At 42.6% G+C, this 16,454-nt stretch overlaps 2 protein-coding genes across 7 annotated transcripts in view; one reads left to right on the forward strand and one right to left on the reverse strand.

Moving 5' to 3' along the window:
• Positions 1–5,187, forward strand: part of NRDC (nardilysin convertase) — a 102,261-nt gene extending 97,074 nt beyond the window's left edge. For 2 of the 3 annotated variants that reach the window (XM_008699210.2, XM_008699211.2), the window contains 7 exons: positions 1,836–1,883; positions 2,180–2,232; positions 2,653–2,736; positions 3,394–3,484; positions 3,712–3,828; positions 4,721–4,810; positions 4,968–5,187. In XM_008699210.2, coding sequence (XP_008697432.2) covers positions 1,836–1,883; positions 2,180–2,232; positions 2,653–2,736; positions 3,394–3,484; positions 3,712–3,828; positions 4,721–4,810; positions 4,968–5,165 — 681 coding nt within the window. In that variant the 3' untranslated portion in view covers positions 5,166–5,187. Of the gene's footprint in view, positions 1–1,835; positions 1,884–2,179; positions 2,233–2,652; positions 2,737–3,393; positions 3,485–3,711; positions 3,829–4,720; positions 4,811–4,967 lie in introns of those variants that run through there. The other variant, XR_570652.2, reaches the window with a different exon arrangement.
• A 660-nt stretch (positions 5,188–5,847) lies between these two features.
• OSBPL9 (oxysterol binding protein like 9) overlaps positions 5,848–16,454 on the reverse strand; it is a 186,492-nt gene continuing 175,885 nt past the window's right edge. For all 4 annotated transcript variants that reach the window (XM_008699213.2, XM_008699212.2, XM_008699215.2 and 1 more), the window contains 10 exons: positions 16,143–16,228; positions 14,776–14,947; positions 13,435–13,519; positions 12,510–12,620; positions 12,170–12,233; positions 11,910–12,050; positions 9,378–9,456; positions 8,530–8,621; positions 6,796–6,931; positions 5,848–6,538 (listed from right to left, as the gene is read on the reverse strand). In XM_008699213.2, the coding sequence (XP_008697435.1) occupies positions 6,464–6,538; positions 6,796–6,931; positions 8,530–8,621; positions 9,378–9,456; positions 11,910–12,050; positions 12,170–12,233; positions 12,510–12,620; positions 13,435–13,519; positions 14,776–14,947; positions 16,143–16,228 (1,041 nt within the window). In that variant the 3' untranslated portion in view covers positions 5,848–6,463. The remainder of the gene's footprint in view (positions 6,539–6,795; positions 6,932–8,529; positions 8,622–9,377; positions 9,457–11,909; positions 12,051–12,169; positions 12,234–12,509; positions 12,621–13,434; positions 13,520–14,775; positions 14,948–16,142; positions 16,229–16,454) is intronic.

The raw sequence follows: 16,454 nt of genomic DNA on the forward strand, positions 1-16,454 counted from the left end.
CCCCCTGACACAACCCCAAGTAGCAGGAGGACATTTGTTAAAAAGACAGTTTTGAAAAAGAGGCCAAAGTAAACAGCCAGGCAATCAATATATAGCAAACAGAATGACTACTAGAATCATAATTAAGTTTCAAAGCATCTGACATAAAGGATTTATTACCTGTGTTTTGATGATGAATCTGAGGTCCAGAGTCCCTTACCTGAGGTCATACTAATTGGGGCTTGAATCTATTCCTTGTGTCCTCAGATCCTGTGTTCTTTCCACACCATTCTAGAAAGGTGGGATGGGACTTAAAATAAGGAAGAGCTTTGCAACAATCTCAGTTGGCTCTTAACTTATGGTTAGTCCCACTTACTTCTAGGACAATGGGGACCTGTGCCTGTCTAGACTGATCTCAGATTTCCTACTGGGGCTCCTGTAGTAAGCTGCTGCTATGGTTTCTGGGTGTCCTGCATGAGGAAGTCACTTCTCTGTCAGGCCCTTTGAAGATCTTCCTGGTCTGGGCTTTGGACAGGAATATGTGGCCCTACTGTCACCTTGTGCTTTTATTGTGTTTCTGGCCCTGGACTTAAGTCTTTCCATAGAGACCCAGCTTGTCTGTGGAGCCCATCTCCCTCTGGCTATAGTTACCTGGTTTGTTTGCTTTTATCCAGGTTCTCAGCTTGTTTAAGATTTTATTTATTTGAGAGAGAGTGAGCACACATGTGTGAGCATGAGCGGGGGGGGGCGGTGCAGAGGGAGAGGGAGAAGCAGACTCCCTGCTGAGCAGGGAGCCCGATAGAGGAACAGATCCCTGGACTCTGGGATCATGACCTGAGCCAAAGGCAGATGTTTAACCAACTTGAACCACCCAGGCTCTCTGTTCTGAGCTTATTTGAAGCTGAAATGACTACTGTGCCCCAAAGTTCATAAATGATTGGCCTGGCCCTGCTTAGCCCTGTGCACATTTCCAGTGTTCCAGCTGCTCAAAATCCAAAGTACTTTTCCTTTTGTAGGCGGGATTTCATATTATAAGACCTTGGCTGTTGAGGTGCTTTCTATCCATTACCTCTTAGCACTAACTTCTAAAACAAATTGCTTTCTTTAGGGAACCACTTCCCTCCTCCCAGAGAGCATTTTGAACAGGATATCTCCTTGTCTGACTAGACAGGACTTGTGGGGCAGACAGGCTTTTAGCCTATTCCTCTAGTGAAGTGGGAAGATACAGAAATGGGTCTGTTAGAAGAGCCTGCGGGAGCCTGACTGTGGGATATACCAGCAGCACCCTTGCTTGTTGGTTTCCTGCTCTCATTCTAACTGCATTAGTTCGCTACTCGCCAGGACAGCCAGGATGTGGTCTCCTAAGTGTGGTATCTGCCTCTTATCGACTGGTTTGGTCCCTGTGTGTGGCCTTAGAAGCTTCTACTCATACCCTTTCTGTCTGTGGAATAGGTGCAGGTACCCTTCATTGATCCCAAATATTGCCTTCTCTTCTCCTTAGGACCTTGAACTGCAAGTACTTGACTTTAGGTTTTGTCCTTTGGGTCCTTTAGGCAGGAGCTGGCAGGTTGGATATTATTGGACTCACCAACATGTCGGCCTGCAGTCCTGTGCAAGGGCCAAGAATACAGATGGTCAAGCGTGATTTCTGTCCTCACAGGGCTGCAGTCTAGTGGGAAGGCAGATGCATCGACGATTGTTGAAAGTATGGCACTAGAGGGTGTGATCAACTCTCTTGGGGGGAAAAGAAGAATGGGATGGATACCTGAATAAATGGTTGCCTAGAATAGCTCGATTCTTAAAAAGTCCTGTAAGCCATTGGCTTTCCAGTTGGTCTGACCAACCTCTCCTTTCAGTCAGGTGCCAGGAGTCTGAAAGAATACACTCTTATGGAGCTGCTTGTGGTAAGTTGTAATAAAGGAGAGTTGATGTGTTCAGGAGCCCTTGACCCACTGTGAGGACTGGCCTTTCTGCCTGGGAGCTAGGGACTTGGGACGGGTCGGAGGTGTTTGGTAGGTGAGGTGGTTAAACCAGTTTAGTATTCTCACCCGGTATGAGCATGGACAGGGGGCCTGGGCAATTTAGGAAGAAGGCAGTAAGGGAGGCTGGACTTTGGGGTTATGTGGAACACTTGGGGGTTAGAAATGGAGGTTTCTCTGCTGGGAGGAGTTGGGCTGATGGGTAGTATGTTGAATTACAGATGCACATGGAAGAGCCTTGTTTTGACTTCCTTCGAACCAAGCAGACCCTTGGGTAAGTCTGCTGGCAAGAGCACTGAGCTCAAATAAAGGTCTGGGGCTTACTTTGCAGGCTGAGTTTTATCAGATACCCTGACTGAGCAGCCTCTTGGAGCTCGCTGGTCCTTCCATGCTTTAGAGTCATACCGATTGGTCTAAACTTCTAGAGTCTGCATCTTGGACTATGATCAGGTTTTTAGTTCGGTCAAGTTTCAAAGATTAGCAAGGAAAAAAGCTAGTGTGTAGTCCTCAGTTCAGGAGATGGGTGGACACCCTAACCTGAGAATGAAGTAGATGCATACACATTTGTGGATTTCCTTTCAGGACCTCCAGGTCCAGTCAGGATGTGGAGAAACCCTTCCCACTCATGTCTAGTTTCTGAGGGCAGGGCACTGGGCACTACCTGAGTTCACAGAGCTTTTCATTCTGGCTGTAGGTACCATGTTTACCCTACCTGTAGGAACACATCTGGGATTCTAGGATTCTCTGTCACCGTGGGGACTCAGGCAACTAAATACAAGTGAGTAGATGGGCCCAACTATTATTATTCTTGGCCTGGAGAGGGGGGTTACAGGTGCTTCCTTAAACCTCAGGCAACTCTGACTGAATAGGGTTTGCTTCACTTAGTCACAGCTGTGGGAGGTGGGGATGGAGGGTGGGTCAAAATGGCCTGATCCAGGATGGATCGGTAATGGTTCCAGTGGTCCTAGAGGGCTTAACTCAAGGCCTGTGGTGTCCTGTGGTCACTGTGCAGGGCTTGCCAGTGTTTCTTCTCTAGGCAGGCCTGAGGACAAGAAAAGCAAAGATGCCTGACCTGGCATTTATGCTAGAACCAGGGTACAGGCCTTATTGGTTCTCAGCTTTGGAGTGGTCAAGCCTGGGTTGTCACTGCTTCAGTGTTGAGGATATCAGGAAGTTGGGCTAGAGTTAGGGGTTGGGTTCTGTTCTCTCACTCAGCTTAGGGGAAGAGTACTGAGGCCTGGAAGAAAATACTTGTCTCTTTCCTAGAAACATGCCTTAGCCCTTTTTCTCCTTTGCATTCAGCTTGAGACCAGGTTTCTTTTTTTTTTTTTTTTTGGGTACAAAATGGTGGTTTTATTAAAGCATGGGGACAGGACCCGTGGGCAGGAGGAGCTGCTGCCCTTGCTGACTTTTAATTGAAGATGTTTTGTTTCAGTTCTGAAGTTGTTGATAAGAAGATAGAAGAGTTCCTTTCTAGCTTTGAGGAGAAGATCGAGAACCTCACTGAGGAAGCATTCAACACCCAGGTGAGTATGCTGGCCTGGTCTTTTGTTCCTTTGGCCAGTTTTTGAGTTCTGTAGCCCTATCGTAATGTGACCATAACGTCTTCCTAGCTTCATCCCTCCCCATCCTGCTGGCAGGTCCCAAGTGAAGGGATCCGAGCAGGTCACAAACCTGACCGAACAGGGTCATGTGTGTTCTAGGGCAACTGGTGTGATGCTATGCCTGAGGGTCTCTCTTTTTGGTGGAATAGGTCACAGCTCTGATCAAGCTCAAGGAATGCGAGGATACCCACCTTGGGGAGGAGGTGGATAGGAACTGGAACGAAGTGGTGACACAGCAGTATCTCTTTGATCGCCTTGCCCATGAGGTAGTAGTAACACAGTTTTGAGTATCAGAGCCCTGATCGGGACTCCTGATTTTATGAGTCACAATCGCAAGTAAATCAATATTGTGTGGAAGAGAGCAGACCTGTTTTGTATTGGTACTGTTTTGTGTAACAATTTTTGTGTAACATAATTGTTTTATATTTTATATAAATATATATTTATAAAATTAAATATAAAATACATTTTATATTTTGTATTTATACTGACAGGGCTCATTACAGGATTTGTGGAGGAAAAATTTTCTATTTAAAGAAAATTGAGAACTTCTGGTCTTTATGGAATTCCTCTCCAGATTTATTAATTCTGGGTGTTAGGTCTTTTTGACTGCTTCTAGCCCAAAGTAATAAAACCTACAAAAAGAGCTCTGGGACCTGCAGTCTAACGCTCTCCGATAATATAACCCCATGTGGTAAATAACAAAAGGACGCTGAGGCAAAAGGGTCTTTTAATAAGAGTTTCGGCCCAGCTCATAAGGTGCTCCAGTTTGCCTATTAGAAGACAAACTTCTCTTCGTTTCAATTGTTACTGTATTTTTCTCAGGCCAGAGTATGCCTGCCTCAGCACGCGCCCGAGAGGCAACACCAAAGTGATGGTGGGCTTTGGCTCCGTGTGTACTACTCAGCTGTAATTACAGCATCTGCTACCCTCTCTTATTTGCCAGGGTTAACTATTGCTATGAAACACACAGAGGCTCATTTTCATCCTTCTCTGGAAGGTTGAAGGCAAGCTGAAACCTGGAAGAATAAAGTGGTATGCTCAGTGCTAAGCAGAACCAAAGAAATCTGCCTAGGGTGTGTTTAATAACCACCTTTTCAGAAAATGCACTGCTAGTCTTTTATAGCTTGCTTTCTTATCTTCCCTTCCTCCTGTAAGATTGAAGCACTGAAGTCATTCTCAAAATCCGACCTAGTCAACTGGTTCAAGGCTCACAGAGGACCAGGAAGTAAAATGCTCAGCGTTCATGTGAGTATAGTTAACTAAGCCTCAGCTCTGTCCTTTCCAGAGCAGTCATTTAGCCCAGTTACCACTCCCTGAGTTTGGGTTGGGACTAGAGATTCTAACAGGTCTTTGCCCCATCTGATCAGTGTATTTCTCACCTCAGGTCTTTGGCTTCTTTCAGGTCATTGGATTTGGGAAGTATGAGCTAGAAGAGGATGGTTCCCCTTCTGGTGAGGATTCAAACTCTTCTTGTGAAGCGATGCAGCTAACCTACCTGCCATCCTCTCCTTTGCTGGTAGACTCTACCATCCCCATTACTGATATCAGGGCTTTCACATCGACACTTAACCTTCTCCCCTACCATAAAATAGTCAAATAAACTGCAGTCTCGTTGGCCTGAAGCATTGTGTATTTAAAAATGTGTTTGTATTTTATGAAGTTACACTACTATTAGTGCCACTGAATTTTTGCACTGCTATCACAGAATTTGATTTACACTCCTCCTACCCCCACACTGTGACTAACAAAGCCAAGGGTTACTATAGCAGCTGGCAGATAGAAAGTGTGACCAGAAAGCTTGCAGGAGCAGTTTGAGAAGCCCTGGCCCATCCTGGTTCTCTCAGAGGGAGAACCTTGAGAGGGCCTATGTAACCGATGTCTTAGTGCCTAAATGCTAGGTGCTAATTATGCCTGTTTTTTGTTTTTTTTTAAATAAAGATGATAGTTCCGTAATGCCCTTCAGAATGAGCCATTTGCTGCTGTGGCATTCTTTTTTGTTTCAGTGTGGGGTGGGGACCTAAAACCCTCTTCCTAAACCCTCTAAGGCAATAAAATATTTTTGGATAAAATGTTGGGAGCCCTATGTGTACTGTACTGTATGAGAGTTCAAGGAACTCTGGAGAATAGCATAGTGGGGGCTAAACACAGAACACAGAGTATGAGGGAGGGTTGAGAAAAAGGTTGGACCCTCCATTGTTTGTTTTAGGAGAGTCCTTGTATAAAGCTACTTAGCTCCTGGATTCAGGGTTGCCAGGTAATAAAAGAAACACATTTAAAAAAAATTTGGAAAAATTACTTTATGAAGCCTTAAGAAGCACTGAGTATAATTAAATATAGTCCAGAGTTAGATACAATTTAATAATAGTCCAATTCCAAAACAAAAGTTGTTATAGGTGAGGCCATGAAATTTCCTAACACTTGATTTTAATACATTGCACTAAGTTTCTAAACTCAGAGAAACCAGTATTTACAGATGGAGTATTTATGAAAAATCTGGCATTAGGTATATGTGTGTGTGTGTATATATATGTATGTAGAACCCAAGATTAAATGAACTAGGAACAGATATATATCTTAACAGCCATACTAGGTGTGCAAGGTTTAAGACCGGGATTTATAAATGCTTTTCAAAGCACGGGGTTTGGGGAAAAAGCAAACATCTTGTTTTCAAAACCTGAAGTTTTTCTCAGGACTGAAGTCAAAATTGTAACTGCCACAGAAAAGGAAAAAAGGGAAGCTTTTCTTGCTTTAATTGTTCATCTGCATCAGAAAGTCCAGTATCCCTGAGATAGGAACCACTGCAATAAGAAGGGAGTGAATAGGTTCTCCCAAAGGAAGATTGTTGCTTAATTATGCCTATTGCCCTGGTCGTCAGGTGTAAACTTTGCATTTCCCAACCTAATGCTTGGCAGCACCAAGACGTTTCAGTAATGGTTCATCGTAAACCCAACATTCTCCATCTTCATGAAATAACTGTAAAAGAAAGCGGGAGAATTCAGTTACTCACTTGCTTTGTATGTCGTGTTTTTTTTTTTTTTTTTTTTTTTGTCTTCTCCCCTCATTACACTGAAGTGAGTTTCAGGCAGGGACTAGGGCTCATCTTGTTCATCACTATGCTTACTTAAAGATGGTACTTCACTTCAGCATTCACTGAAATGAATGACTTACAGCTCAGGGTACAGGCGGAGCAGCAACTGGGAGGTTGGGGCAGGCTCCCCAAACAAGCTTACCCTGGTCTCCCACTGAATTTCCTTCTCCTTCCTTTCCCGAGCTTCTGCTCTTTGTCTTTCTTCAAGTCTATGCTTGGCTTCGGTTGCTGCATCAATGTCTCTGATTTTTAAGTTGAAAGTGACATCCTTCCAAAGGCTAAAGAAAAGAAGTCAAGGCGCTCAGTACTAGAATGACAGAGGAGTTAGCAAACTTGAGACTGAAAGTCTAGAGCCCCAATGAATATAGCATAATGAAGGTGTAAGTCAAATGGCTTTAAATGTAGTTCACAGACTAAATCTCCTTAAAGTAGTACCAAGGCACTGGAATAAAGGACAGAAATGGACTCAGAGGATTCCAAGGCTAGTGTCAAAGGAAGAAAATAAAGAACAGGCAGAAAATAAAGAACAGGCAGAAAGCTGGATATATGGTACAGACAACAGAGAGGAAAGAACAGAATTGAAACCTGGGACTTTATTTCTGCCTCTACCTCTAGCTAGCTATGCAACTTCGGGGGTTATCAGTTCACCTCTCTAGGGTGTGAGTTTCCTTTATTATAAACCAAAAGGGTTACATCAGGGGGAAGAAGTGCCATTTCAGAAACTCCTCTGAACAATGAAACCTGGAGAAACAGTCTGAACAGAGAGCATAAGGGTCAAGAGGTGAACTGCAGACACTTAGGAGAAAGGTAAGTGGCTTCTTCTCAAGGCCCCCGAAGACGATAACTAGTTAAGTCTAGTGTCACTTTACAAGTGAAGACACCTAGGGACCAGAGAAGTGGCCATGCCTAAGATTAGCCCCCTGTGGTGAGGAGCAGAGCACACACTTCTATAGATTTACACTTAAAAATATGAGCGGGCCTTCCAGCCAAGCACTGTTAACAAGTTAGAGGTAACAGTTCGGTAATGACTTGTAAGATCCTCTTCCTTAAGAAATGCCCTAATATGCTAAACAAAGAACTTCAGTGTGTGATTCTCAAACCACTGAAAGATCCTGATTTTACTGTGGCAAATGGGAAAGGAAAAAAGTATGCCTGAAACCACTGGAAAACTGAATACCAAACTACATATTTGATGATATTAAGGAACTGTTTTTCCAAAGCGTGATATTGTGGCTAGTGGTTAAGTCAGAGATATATACTGAAATACTTAGGGATGAATTTTTTTTTTTTTTTTAAGATTTTATTCGACAGAGATAGAGACAGCCAGCGAGAGAGAGAACACAAGCAGGGGGAGTGGGAGAGGAAGAAGCAGGCCCCTAGTGGAAGAGCCTGATATGGGGCTGGATCCCAGAACGCTGGGATCACGCCCTGAGCCGAAGGCAGACACTTAACGACTGTGCCACCCAGGCGCCCCAGGGATGAAATTTTTAATGTTTTTTTTTGCAACAAAAGACCTGAGGGTGTTGGTACATACCTCGATTAGGTGCCTCGCTGCCTTCTCTTAGAAACCACAAAGATGGTGATAAGCCTGCACACACTGAATATTTATTATATCCCAAGCATCATATATATACTATGTGTTTATCTCATTTAGTCCTCACATCAACTCTGAGGTTTTAGGAAAGAAGGCAAAGGGACGCTAGCTCATAGTCACGGTTAAGAAGCCAGTAAGTGGTGACACTCCAGAGGAAGCCGGGTATTCAGAATTAGTCTGCGCTCTGTTATACTCAGCTATCATGTCTCCAAAACCGAACCCTGCCTTTGCCTAGCCATTAGCAAGGGCACCGCCACAAAAGCTCTAGCGAAGTCCTCTTACCAGCGGGATTCATACTCATTCTGATCTTCCAACTTCCTCACTTTCTTCTTAATTATAGGCAACTTCTTCGTATCTATAAAAACTGCATTTTCCTAGAAAACAAGAGGTAGGTAGATGTTTTATTGTTCAAACTATTCTAGGAGAAAAAGTCAACTCTTCCCAGAAGCCTTTAACAGATTCAATAATCAAATCCCACACAGGAATATAATGTATAGACAGTGAGTTTCATACGCTGTATTTCAGCCTAAAATATAGTGGTATAGCTTACGTCTTGGTAGAGGTTTTCAATGTGGCTTTGTGCTATACGCTCAATATTAATCTCTTAGGAAAGTCAGACCCATTAACAACTAATTCTAATGTTAAAGGCTGAAATGCTTTTTACGTTTCAAATTCTCCAAGTTCAAAATCAGCTCGTTGGCTCCTCCTGTTAATCCCATACCACCTCCCTCCTACTTTAATTAGGTACTGTTTGCAAATTTCTTGAGGTCAAGGACTATCTTACTCATTTTTGTATCCATGGTGTCAGGCAGTAAATACATTTCTTATAAAAAGTCAAGCCATGTATACAAACACATTAGTTTAGCACTTAATTTTATAAATATACGACCCATTCTAATGACATAACTATCATTTACTGGGTATTTACTATACGCCATATATTTTACATATACTCAGTGTTCTGAGAGGAGAGGGGAAAATAAAAATCACTGTACTGCTGGGGATAGGTGGGGGAAGGAAAAGGATTTCCCTGAAGAGATGGCATTTGAGTTGGCCTTGGTTAAATTTCTGGATGAAAGAAGGCTACAATTCAATGTAGCCTAAAGTAAGTGTAAAATACAGGTTCTTACCCCTGTCGCATATTTTGCATACATTACACCATTCCATTCCCCTTCAACTGAGCAAAAAGACTTCTTGTCATTTGGAGAACTAAATAGAAAAGGAAACATTTCCATTAGTCTTAAGTTGAAAACTACCAAAGAATCTGGTGGGAGAACATGGAAGAGCAACTGAAGTCTTGGGTAAAAGCAGCTTGGTGGAACTGGATTTCCCTGCCAACTATAAGAATGAGGCCCCTAAACAACATGCTAATGAACTCAAGATCCCATGAATAGTGTATATGAGATGAGCAAGAGAGCCCTGTGCTGGGGGTACTGGGGCCACAAAAGATGAGGGACGGTCCCTGCCCTCAAGCTGTTTGCAGCCTAGCTGTGGAGACCTTGCCACGGAGATTCTGGGTGGTTAAGTGCTATGGTGAGTTTATGTGAGCAATGGAGATGAAGAGCAAAAGTGTTGAAATGAAGGTCAGAGAAGGTCTCACTTAAGGATGTAACACTGGAGACCAGGCTTTTCATCCTGAGGAAGGATCCTGAGGTCAAATGGTCCAAAGTATCCCGAGAGCCTAAGGTCAAATAGTTTGACCTCTTTTCCTGAGGAAGGATCCTTTCCACAAAAACGCCAACAGGACTCTACTTGGACATGACAATGGTATGTATGGTAGGTATGGAATTTGGGAAGTTAAGCATCACAGCTAAGAACAGGTTAGGAAGGGTAAGGCATGAACACAGGAGGAGGCTATAAAAGAGGTCAGAAAGAGAAAAATACACAGGGTAGAAGAATGCAAGCTGCCATCATGGGACTGAAACTAGGTGCCTCTATGATTTAGGGGTTTTTGGAGAAGGGGGACAATGGGGAAGAAAAATGGTAGAATCCCATTTTTAAAAAGTCATTGTATGGTGCTTCTCAAAGTGTCGTGGGGACTCCTGACGGTTCCCAAGACTCTCAGGTCAGAACTATTTTCATAATATTAAGACATTACTTGCCTTTTTCACCCTCATTTTTCCCACAAGTGTACAGTGTTTCCCAGAGGCTATGTGTATGTAGCAAGACACCGACAAGAAGTAGGAGAATCACACTGTCTTCTATTTACTGATATATCAGAAATTTACAAAATTCAGAAAATGTACAATGTCTCTCCTCTCACAAATGTTTTAAAGACAAGTTTTGGAAAAGTTATTTATATTTATATATATATATTAAAAGTTATTATTTACAAATATTTTAAAGATTTATTTGAGAGAGAACATGTGTGTGCGCAGCAGGGGGAAGGGCAGATGGAAAGAGAAAATCTTAAGCAGACTCCGCACTGAGCACACCGGCTGATGTGAGGCTCAATCCCACAACCCGGAGATCATGACCTGAGCCAAAATCAAGAGTTGGACATTTAACCAACTGAGCTACTCAGGCGCCCCCATTAGAAATATTTTAAAATCTTATCTTAATTTCTGATGAGAAATATCAATGGATATTATTTGATGTAAGACAAAAGCTCTTTGGGGCTCTTAATAATTTTTAAGTGTAATGGAGTCCAGAGACCAAAAACTTTGACAGTCTCCCAGCTTCTACAATCCTTCATCTCATGTTCAAATCCCCTTATTTGAAGAGTCTATCAAGCACTCTTTCAGCTCCCAACTTTGAGGGCAGGCTTTCTCCTGTAAATGGCTATGACTGGCGAAGATTCTGCTAAGCTGGCAGCCCCTGTTGGTGCTGGTTACCTCCAAGGAACACTGAGAAGCAGGCCCACCCACGCCTTTGTTCTGGATATCCGATTTCCACCACCTGCCTGTTAGGGGGGCATAGATGCGTTCCTGAGGTGACTTGTGCTGCTCTCTGAGCTCTGCCCATATTCTCTCACTGCAGTAATTTTTTAGATTTTACACTGATCTTCAGTAAACTTCATCACGTGTTCATGGTCCTTCCTGCTCAAGATTTTTTTGGATGCTAATCATGTCATCCCAATTACTTCCCTGGAAAACAGGTTAACCAGTCATGTATGTTCCATCTGCAACACTGTTCCCAACAAGGCCTCTGAGGAAACAAAGTCCTGCAGATTCTCCTCTTCCAGGCAGATTCTGAATCCACCCGGCTGTTACCCAGACAGCACAGCTGTCTTAACCTGACCCTAGATGGAAGCAAGCCAAGATGTGATGGTTACTGTTCTTCCCTAGCAAAGGCACAGAAAAAAGGACTGTGATGACTTAGGAGGCATTGCAGTGGGAATCACAGAGTCTACTGCAGACTAGCCCATGGTCAGTGAGTCAGGAATCTATGATCTGCATTAGCTGGGCGCTCTGGGAAGACTCCTCTCAGGTTCCTACAAAGAAAATCCCATCAGTGAATGACTTCTGTTCTGAACCCAGATTTTAGGTCTCCTTCTGATATGGGATTTTAGGAAGAGACAGAACATACAGGATGTGAAACAAGTTTACAAAGACAAAACCATTAAAACAGTCAATTCCTAATAAAAGGTATAATTCAAGACAAAAAAGAAAAGTATTTCAGAGAAGCAGAAGAGAACTGAAGCGGAAAATCAAAATACCTACAAAATCTCAGCAGTAATTCTGTGCTTCTTGCCCCCATAGAACGGTTTAGTGTGGAAGACGATATTTGCACTATAGCCAGTTTTGGAACAATTGATATTGCATTCTCCGCCTAGTTCCACCCAGGGCACTGTGAGGATAGACCTGCAAAACCAAAAGTGCAGGTAAGGCTGACAGTTCAGAGGACGAAAGGAGGGTGCATCTTAAGGAACGGCAGAGTGTGCTGCCAGCTGATCAAAGGAAATGAACACAGCTCTACTTGCCTTCCGTAACCATTGGGGAATGTGAGAATATAATGTTCGTCATAATCTAGACACGAGACACAGCCTGTGGAGAGAAGGGATAGAAGCTCTGATGAGCAGTGTCAACTGGCCATAAGGCTTTATCGTCTGGTTGAAGGATACTCCAGTATACTCCATTCAATTTGGGGAAAATTAATCTTGCACCCTCCCATCCCGTTCTCATTCCCAGTACCATGCTTATATCAACAATGACATCAATCTGGCTTTCTTGGGGCCATTTCCCCTCACTGGACAAGGGTCCAGCACATATTAGAATAAAATTCTATTAACACTCTAGTCTACCCCATGCCCAGAGACTTACCCTGCCCTATGTTGTGCACCCCAATCGACATCCCGAGGAATTTTGATTTGGTCCAGATATGAGCATTGAATTGTATCTTCTTGTTAAAACACTCAGCATAAAAGGCTGAAACTGAACAGAAATTGTTTTCAATTAGTACACTACATAGCTATAGTCACCTCTCCAACTCAACCTGGAGAAAGAATAGGCTTCACAGGGAAAATCCTTGTGTCCCTCAAAAAACAGCCTCAAATGAGGCCAGGAGGTAAGTAACTGCCTTTTATACCGTTTCTCCCAATCCAAGCACCACTTAGAGCCATACGGGCAGGAACTTCCCTGAACCATGAGGCTGTAGCTATCCCGGAGGCTTTAAATCAAATCCTGGAGACTTAAAATAGTCTGGTCAGCAAGCATGTTCTTGCCCCAGCCTGGGCCCATCCAGTATTTCCAGTCTTAACATTGTTGAGCGAATAAGACATTAAGGATATGTATTTTCTCCACTATGTCAGGAATATACTGTGGAGAAACTACATCTCATTTATATAAACTTTCAAAATTGCTGAGGTCTCGTATATAGCACAGCTCATTATGTGTAAGATGACTTTAGAAGGATGACAAGTTAGTTTCCTACATTCCTGCTTTTTACACACAGTTAATCAGTGGAGTGAACAGAATCTTTGGCACTTACACAAGAAATAGGAGGAACCAATCTTCATACGGTTAGACAGATATAGGCAGCCATAAAACCAATATTATAGTGAACTCAGCTGTGGAGCTTTTGTTTTTTTATTATTTTTTTAAAGTAGGTCCATCCCCAGCCCTTAGATCAAGCGTTGCATGTTCTACCAACTGAGCCACCCAGGTGCTCCAGCTATGGAGCTTTTTATGACCCTCTTTAGACAGAACAGTTTGAGAACAGCTGGTGCAAAGCAGCTCTGTAACTTACTGGGTGGGTGATGGGAAACCTGTTCAGCCACGAATGTCACACAGTTTTTGGAAACCCAGGGAACTGGTCCTTCTGAAACTAGCTCCTGTAAGCAAACGTAACATTTTCTTTTGATGTGGAAACACAAGTGACCCTGTGGACAATCTAACAATCGGAGTCTCTGCCTCCCAAGGTGGTTAACTGTTCTCTCCTCCACACCCGAAGCACCTTATACATACTTTCATTATGGTACTTACTAGCAGAATTACAGCTTTGTGTTGGTCTCCCTTGACTAGACCTCCCTGCCTAAGACATCCTTGAAATCCTTGAAGACAAGCATCAAGTGCTTAACCCAGGGCCAGGTGTGGCACAGACAGCAGTCACTTATCAATGTCTGCCAAATAAGTCAGAACAGACACATTGCACTGCTTCTGTCTTTAGTAAGGACCACACGTAATGAATCACACGGAAAGGGAGAGAGATGGAGATTTAATGGTTTGCTCAGAGGCTATTATGTGCCAGGCACTATGCGCTAGGACCTCCTTACATTTGCTTGAGTCTTCCTTCTTGGTCATCTTACTCAAACCAACCTCCAGGTGTTGGGGCCCTGGGGACTCAGGTCTAGGTTACCTACTCTTCGAAAGCTATGCTGTCTTACAAGATAAGTTCACCTAATTCCAGTGCTTTAAATGCCATCTAAATACATTAAAATCTTTAAAAGCCCCATTTCTATCCTAGACCTCTCCCTTTAACTCCAGACTCCTAAAATTCTGACTTCCTACTTGACAACTCCACTTAACATGTATAACTCATACTTTATATTTCAAATTAGAGTTCTTGATTTTTCCTTCCCCAAATCTAATTTTCTTCCTTTTTTGTAAATGGCATCAACCAATCGCTGAAGCCCACATGCAGGGCTTGTCTCTGACTGTCCCCTTTCTTTTACCTCCCCAGTCCACCTGTAAGTATTACATCCACAATATAGCTTGAATCAACCGTGTCTCTTCTGGAATAATGCCAAAACTCCCTCAGTGGTCTCCTTGCTTCTATTTTTGCCCCTTTCTGATTTATTTTTCATAAAATCATTACAGTGATCTTTTTAAAACAAAAATGCAATCCTAATAAGCCACAAAATTACCATTATGGGCCACAAGGCCTTGCATGACTTGATCTTTAAACCTCATCTCATGCCACTCCTTCCCTGCTTACTGCATCTAGAGTGTCCTCACCCAACAACACTGTTCCCCTGGGGGTGCTGAGCATCTTTTATTACCTTTACCATTATTATCTGCTCCCAAATAAAATGAAATCTTGAATCAGTATGAAATGTAAGATCACTAAAAACACAAGTGCAGAACTCACTGCGTTCTCTTCAGTATCATTTGGCAATGTCCAGTGACACTGAAAGATTTCGCCCAAAATGGGGTTGTATGGCTTTTTGGCAACCGAGCCTTTCCTTCCTGCGTGAAAGGCGGAGAGGTACCACTTCACAACCTGAACCATTCGATCTCTGGCATCCTTCTGGTCACTAATGCTGCAAGGCAGAAAGACAAAATTTAATGTCTTGCCTTCTGACAGGCCACAAGCTGAGGCAGCACTCCTCCACATGGTCCACCGTAAGCCAGCGGAGAGGACCCAGCACCAAGAGTTTTTAAAACTGAGATATAACATACATGATTAAACACATTAGTCTTCAGTGTTTGGCTCAATGAATCTGATAAACGTATACAGTTAACCCTTGAATGACACAGGTTTAAACTGTGTGGGTCCTCTCACATGTAGATATTTTTCGATAAATACAGTGAAGTACTGTAAATGTATTTTTCCTTAAGATTTTAATGTTTCATTTTCTCCAGCTTACTTTATTGTAAGAACACAACATATAACACATGTAACATATAAAAATATGTTAATACTGTGTGTTATCAGCAAGGCTTCCAGTTAGCAGTAGGCTATTATTAGTGAAGTTTCTGGGGAGTCAAAAGTACATATTTTCCACTACATGGGAGGTAAGTACCCCAAAGCCCCACACTGTTCGAGGGTCAACTGTATACCAGTGTCTGCCAATGTGTCCACCCATCGTGAAACCTCAAAGTGATTTGTATCTGGCTCCCGTAAACCACAGTCCAAGGCCAAGGAATGAAATCAGAGAAGATGGATTGTAACACCCTGCTGTAAAGAAAAATTTCCTGCTACCACTGAAAATCAATGTGAACTCACCTCCTTGTATATCAGTGCCAACTTTACTTTCCCCTTTGCACATATATCTAATATTGGAAGCTAATATTTAAAAGTAATGAGTCAGTCTGTAATCTGGACACTAGACTGTAAGTTCCTCAAGGGCAGACACTGACTTTTTCTTTCCTGGCAAACACCAGGTGCTTTAGAAAGGTTTGCTAAATTCAGATAACTGAATTTCATCAGGATATAGTACAAGCAGTGATTACCAATTCCTGGATCAAATAAGCTCCAGCCTTGGCTCTATAAATACTGGCTACCTATTAATGGCTCTCAAGATTTTTTAGCGTCTAACTTGACTCCCTAACAACATCACCACCATATAACCTAAGCAAACAGGCAGGCATCTAATATAAACAAAATATTTAATGCCTTTTCCCAGAAATGTCTGAAAGGTAAAAAGGAAAAAAAGGAATCCATCTATCCTGTACAAACAGAAAGCTACTGAGTAACATCTTAAAGATTGGAAACTACAGTATTCAGTCAAATACCTCACAAACAGGTCCGGATGTGCAAAAAAGTCTGCATACATTTCTAAAAGAGATCTTCTTTCAAGAATGAATGTTGGAAGAACTACCTGAAAAACACACACATTTGACCCTTGAGGATCAAATTCCACTACAGATAAAACAGATTGCTCAATCACTTTAAAAAAAACAAAAACAAAAAACCCCAAACCAAAAAATCTCATTCCAATCAGCATCCCAGGCATGCTTCTGACACCTACTTCCCAAACTATTCTGATTCAGAAATGCCCATTAACCTGCCCAGCGGATGGGAAACAAAGAAGAGATTTTGAACGT

Source organism: Ursus maritimus, unplaced genomic scaffold (assembly GCF_017311325.1).
Source record: "Ursus maritimus isolate PB19 unplaced genomic scaffold, ASM1731132v1 scaffold_12, whole genome shotgun sequence".
Classification (NCBI taxonomy): domain Eukaryota; kingdom Metazoa; phylum Chordata; class Mammalia; order Carnivora; family Ursidae; genus Ursus; species Ursus maritimus.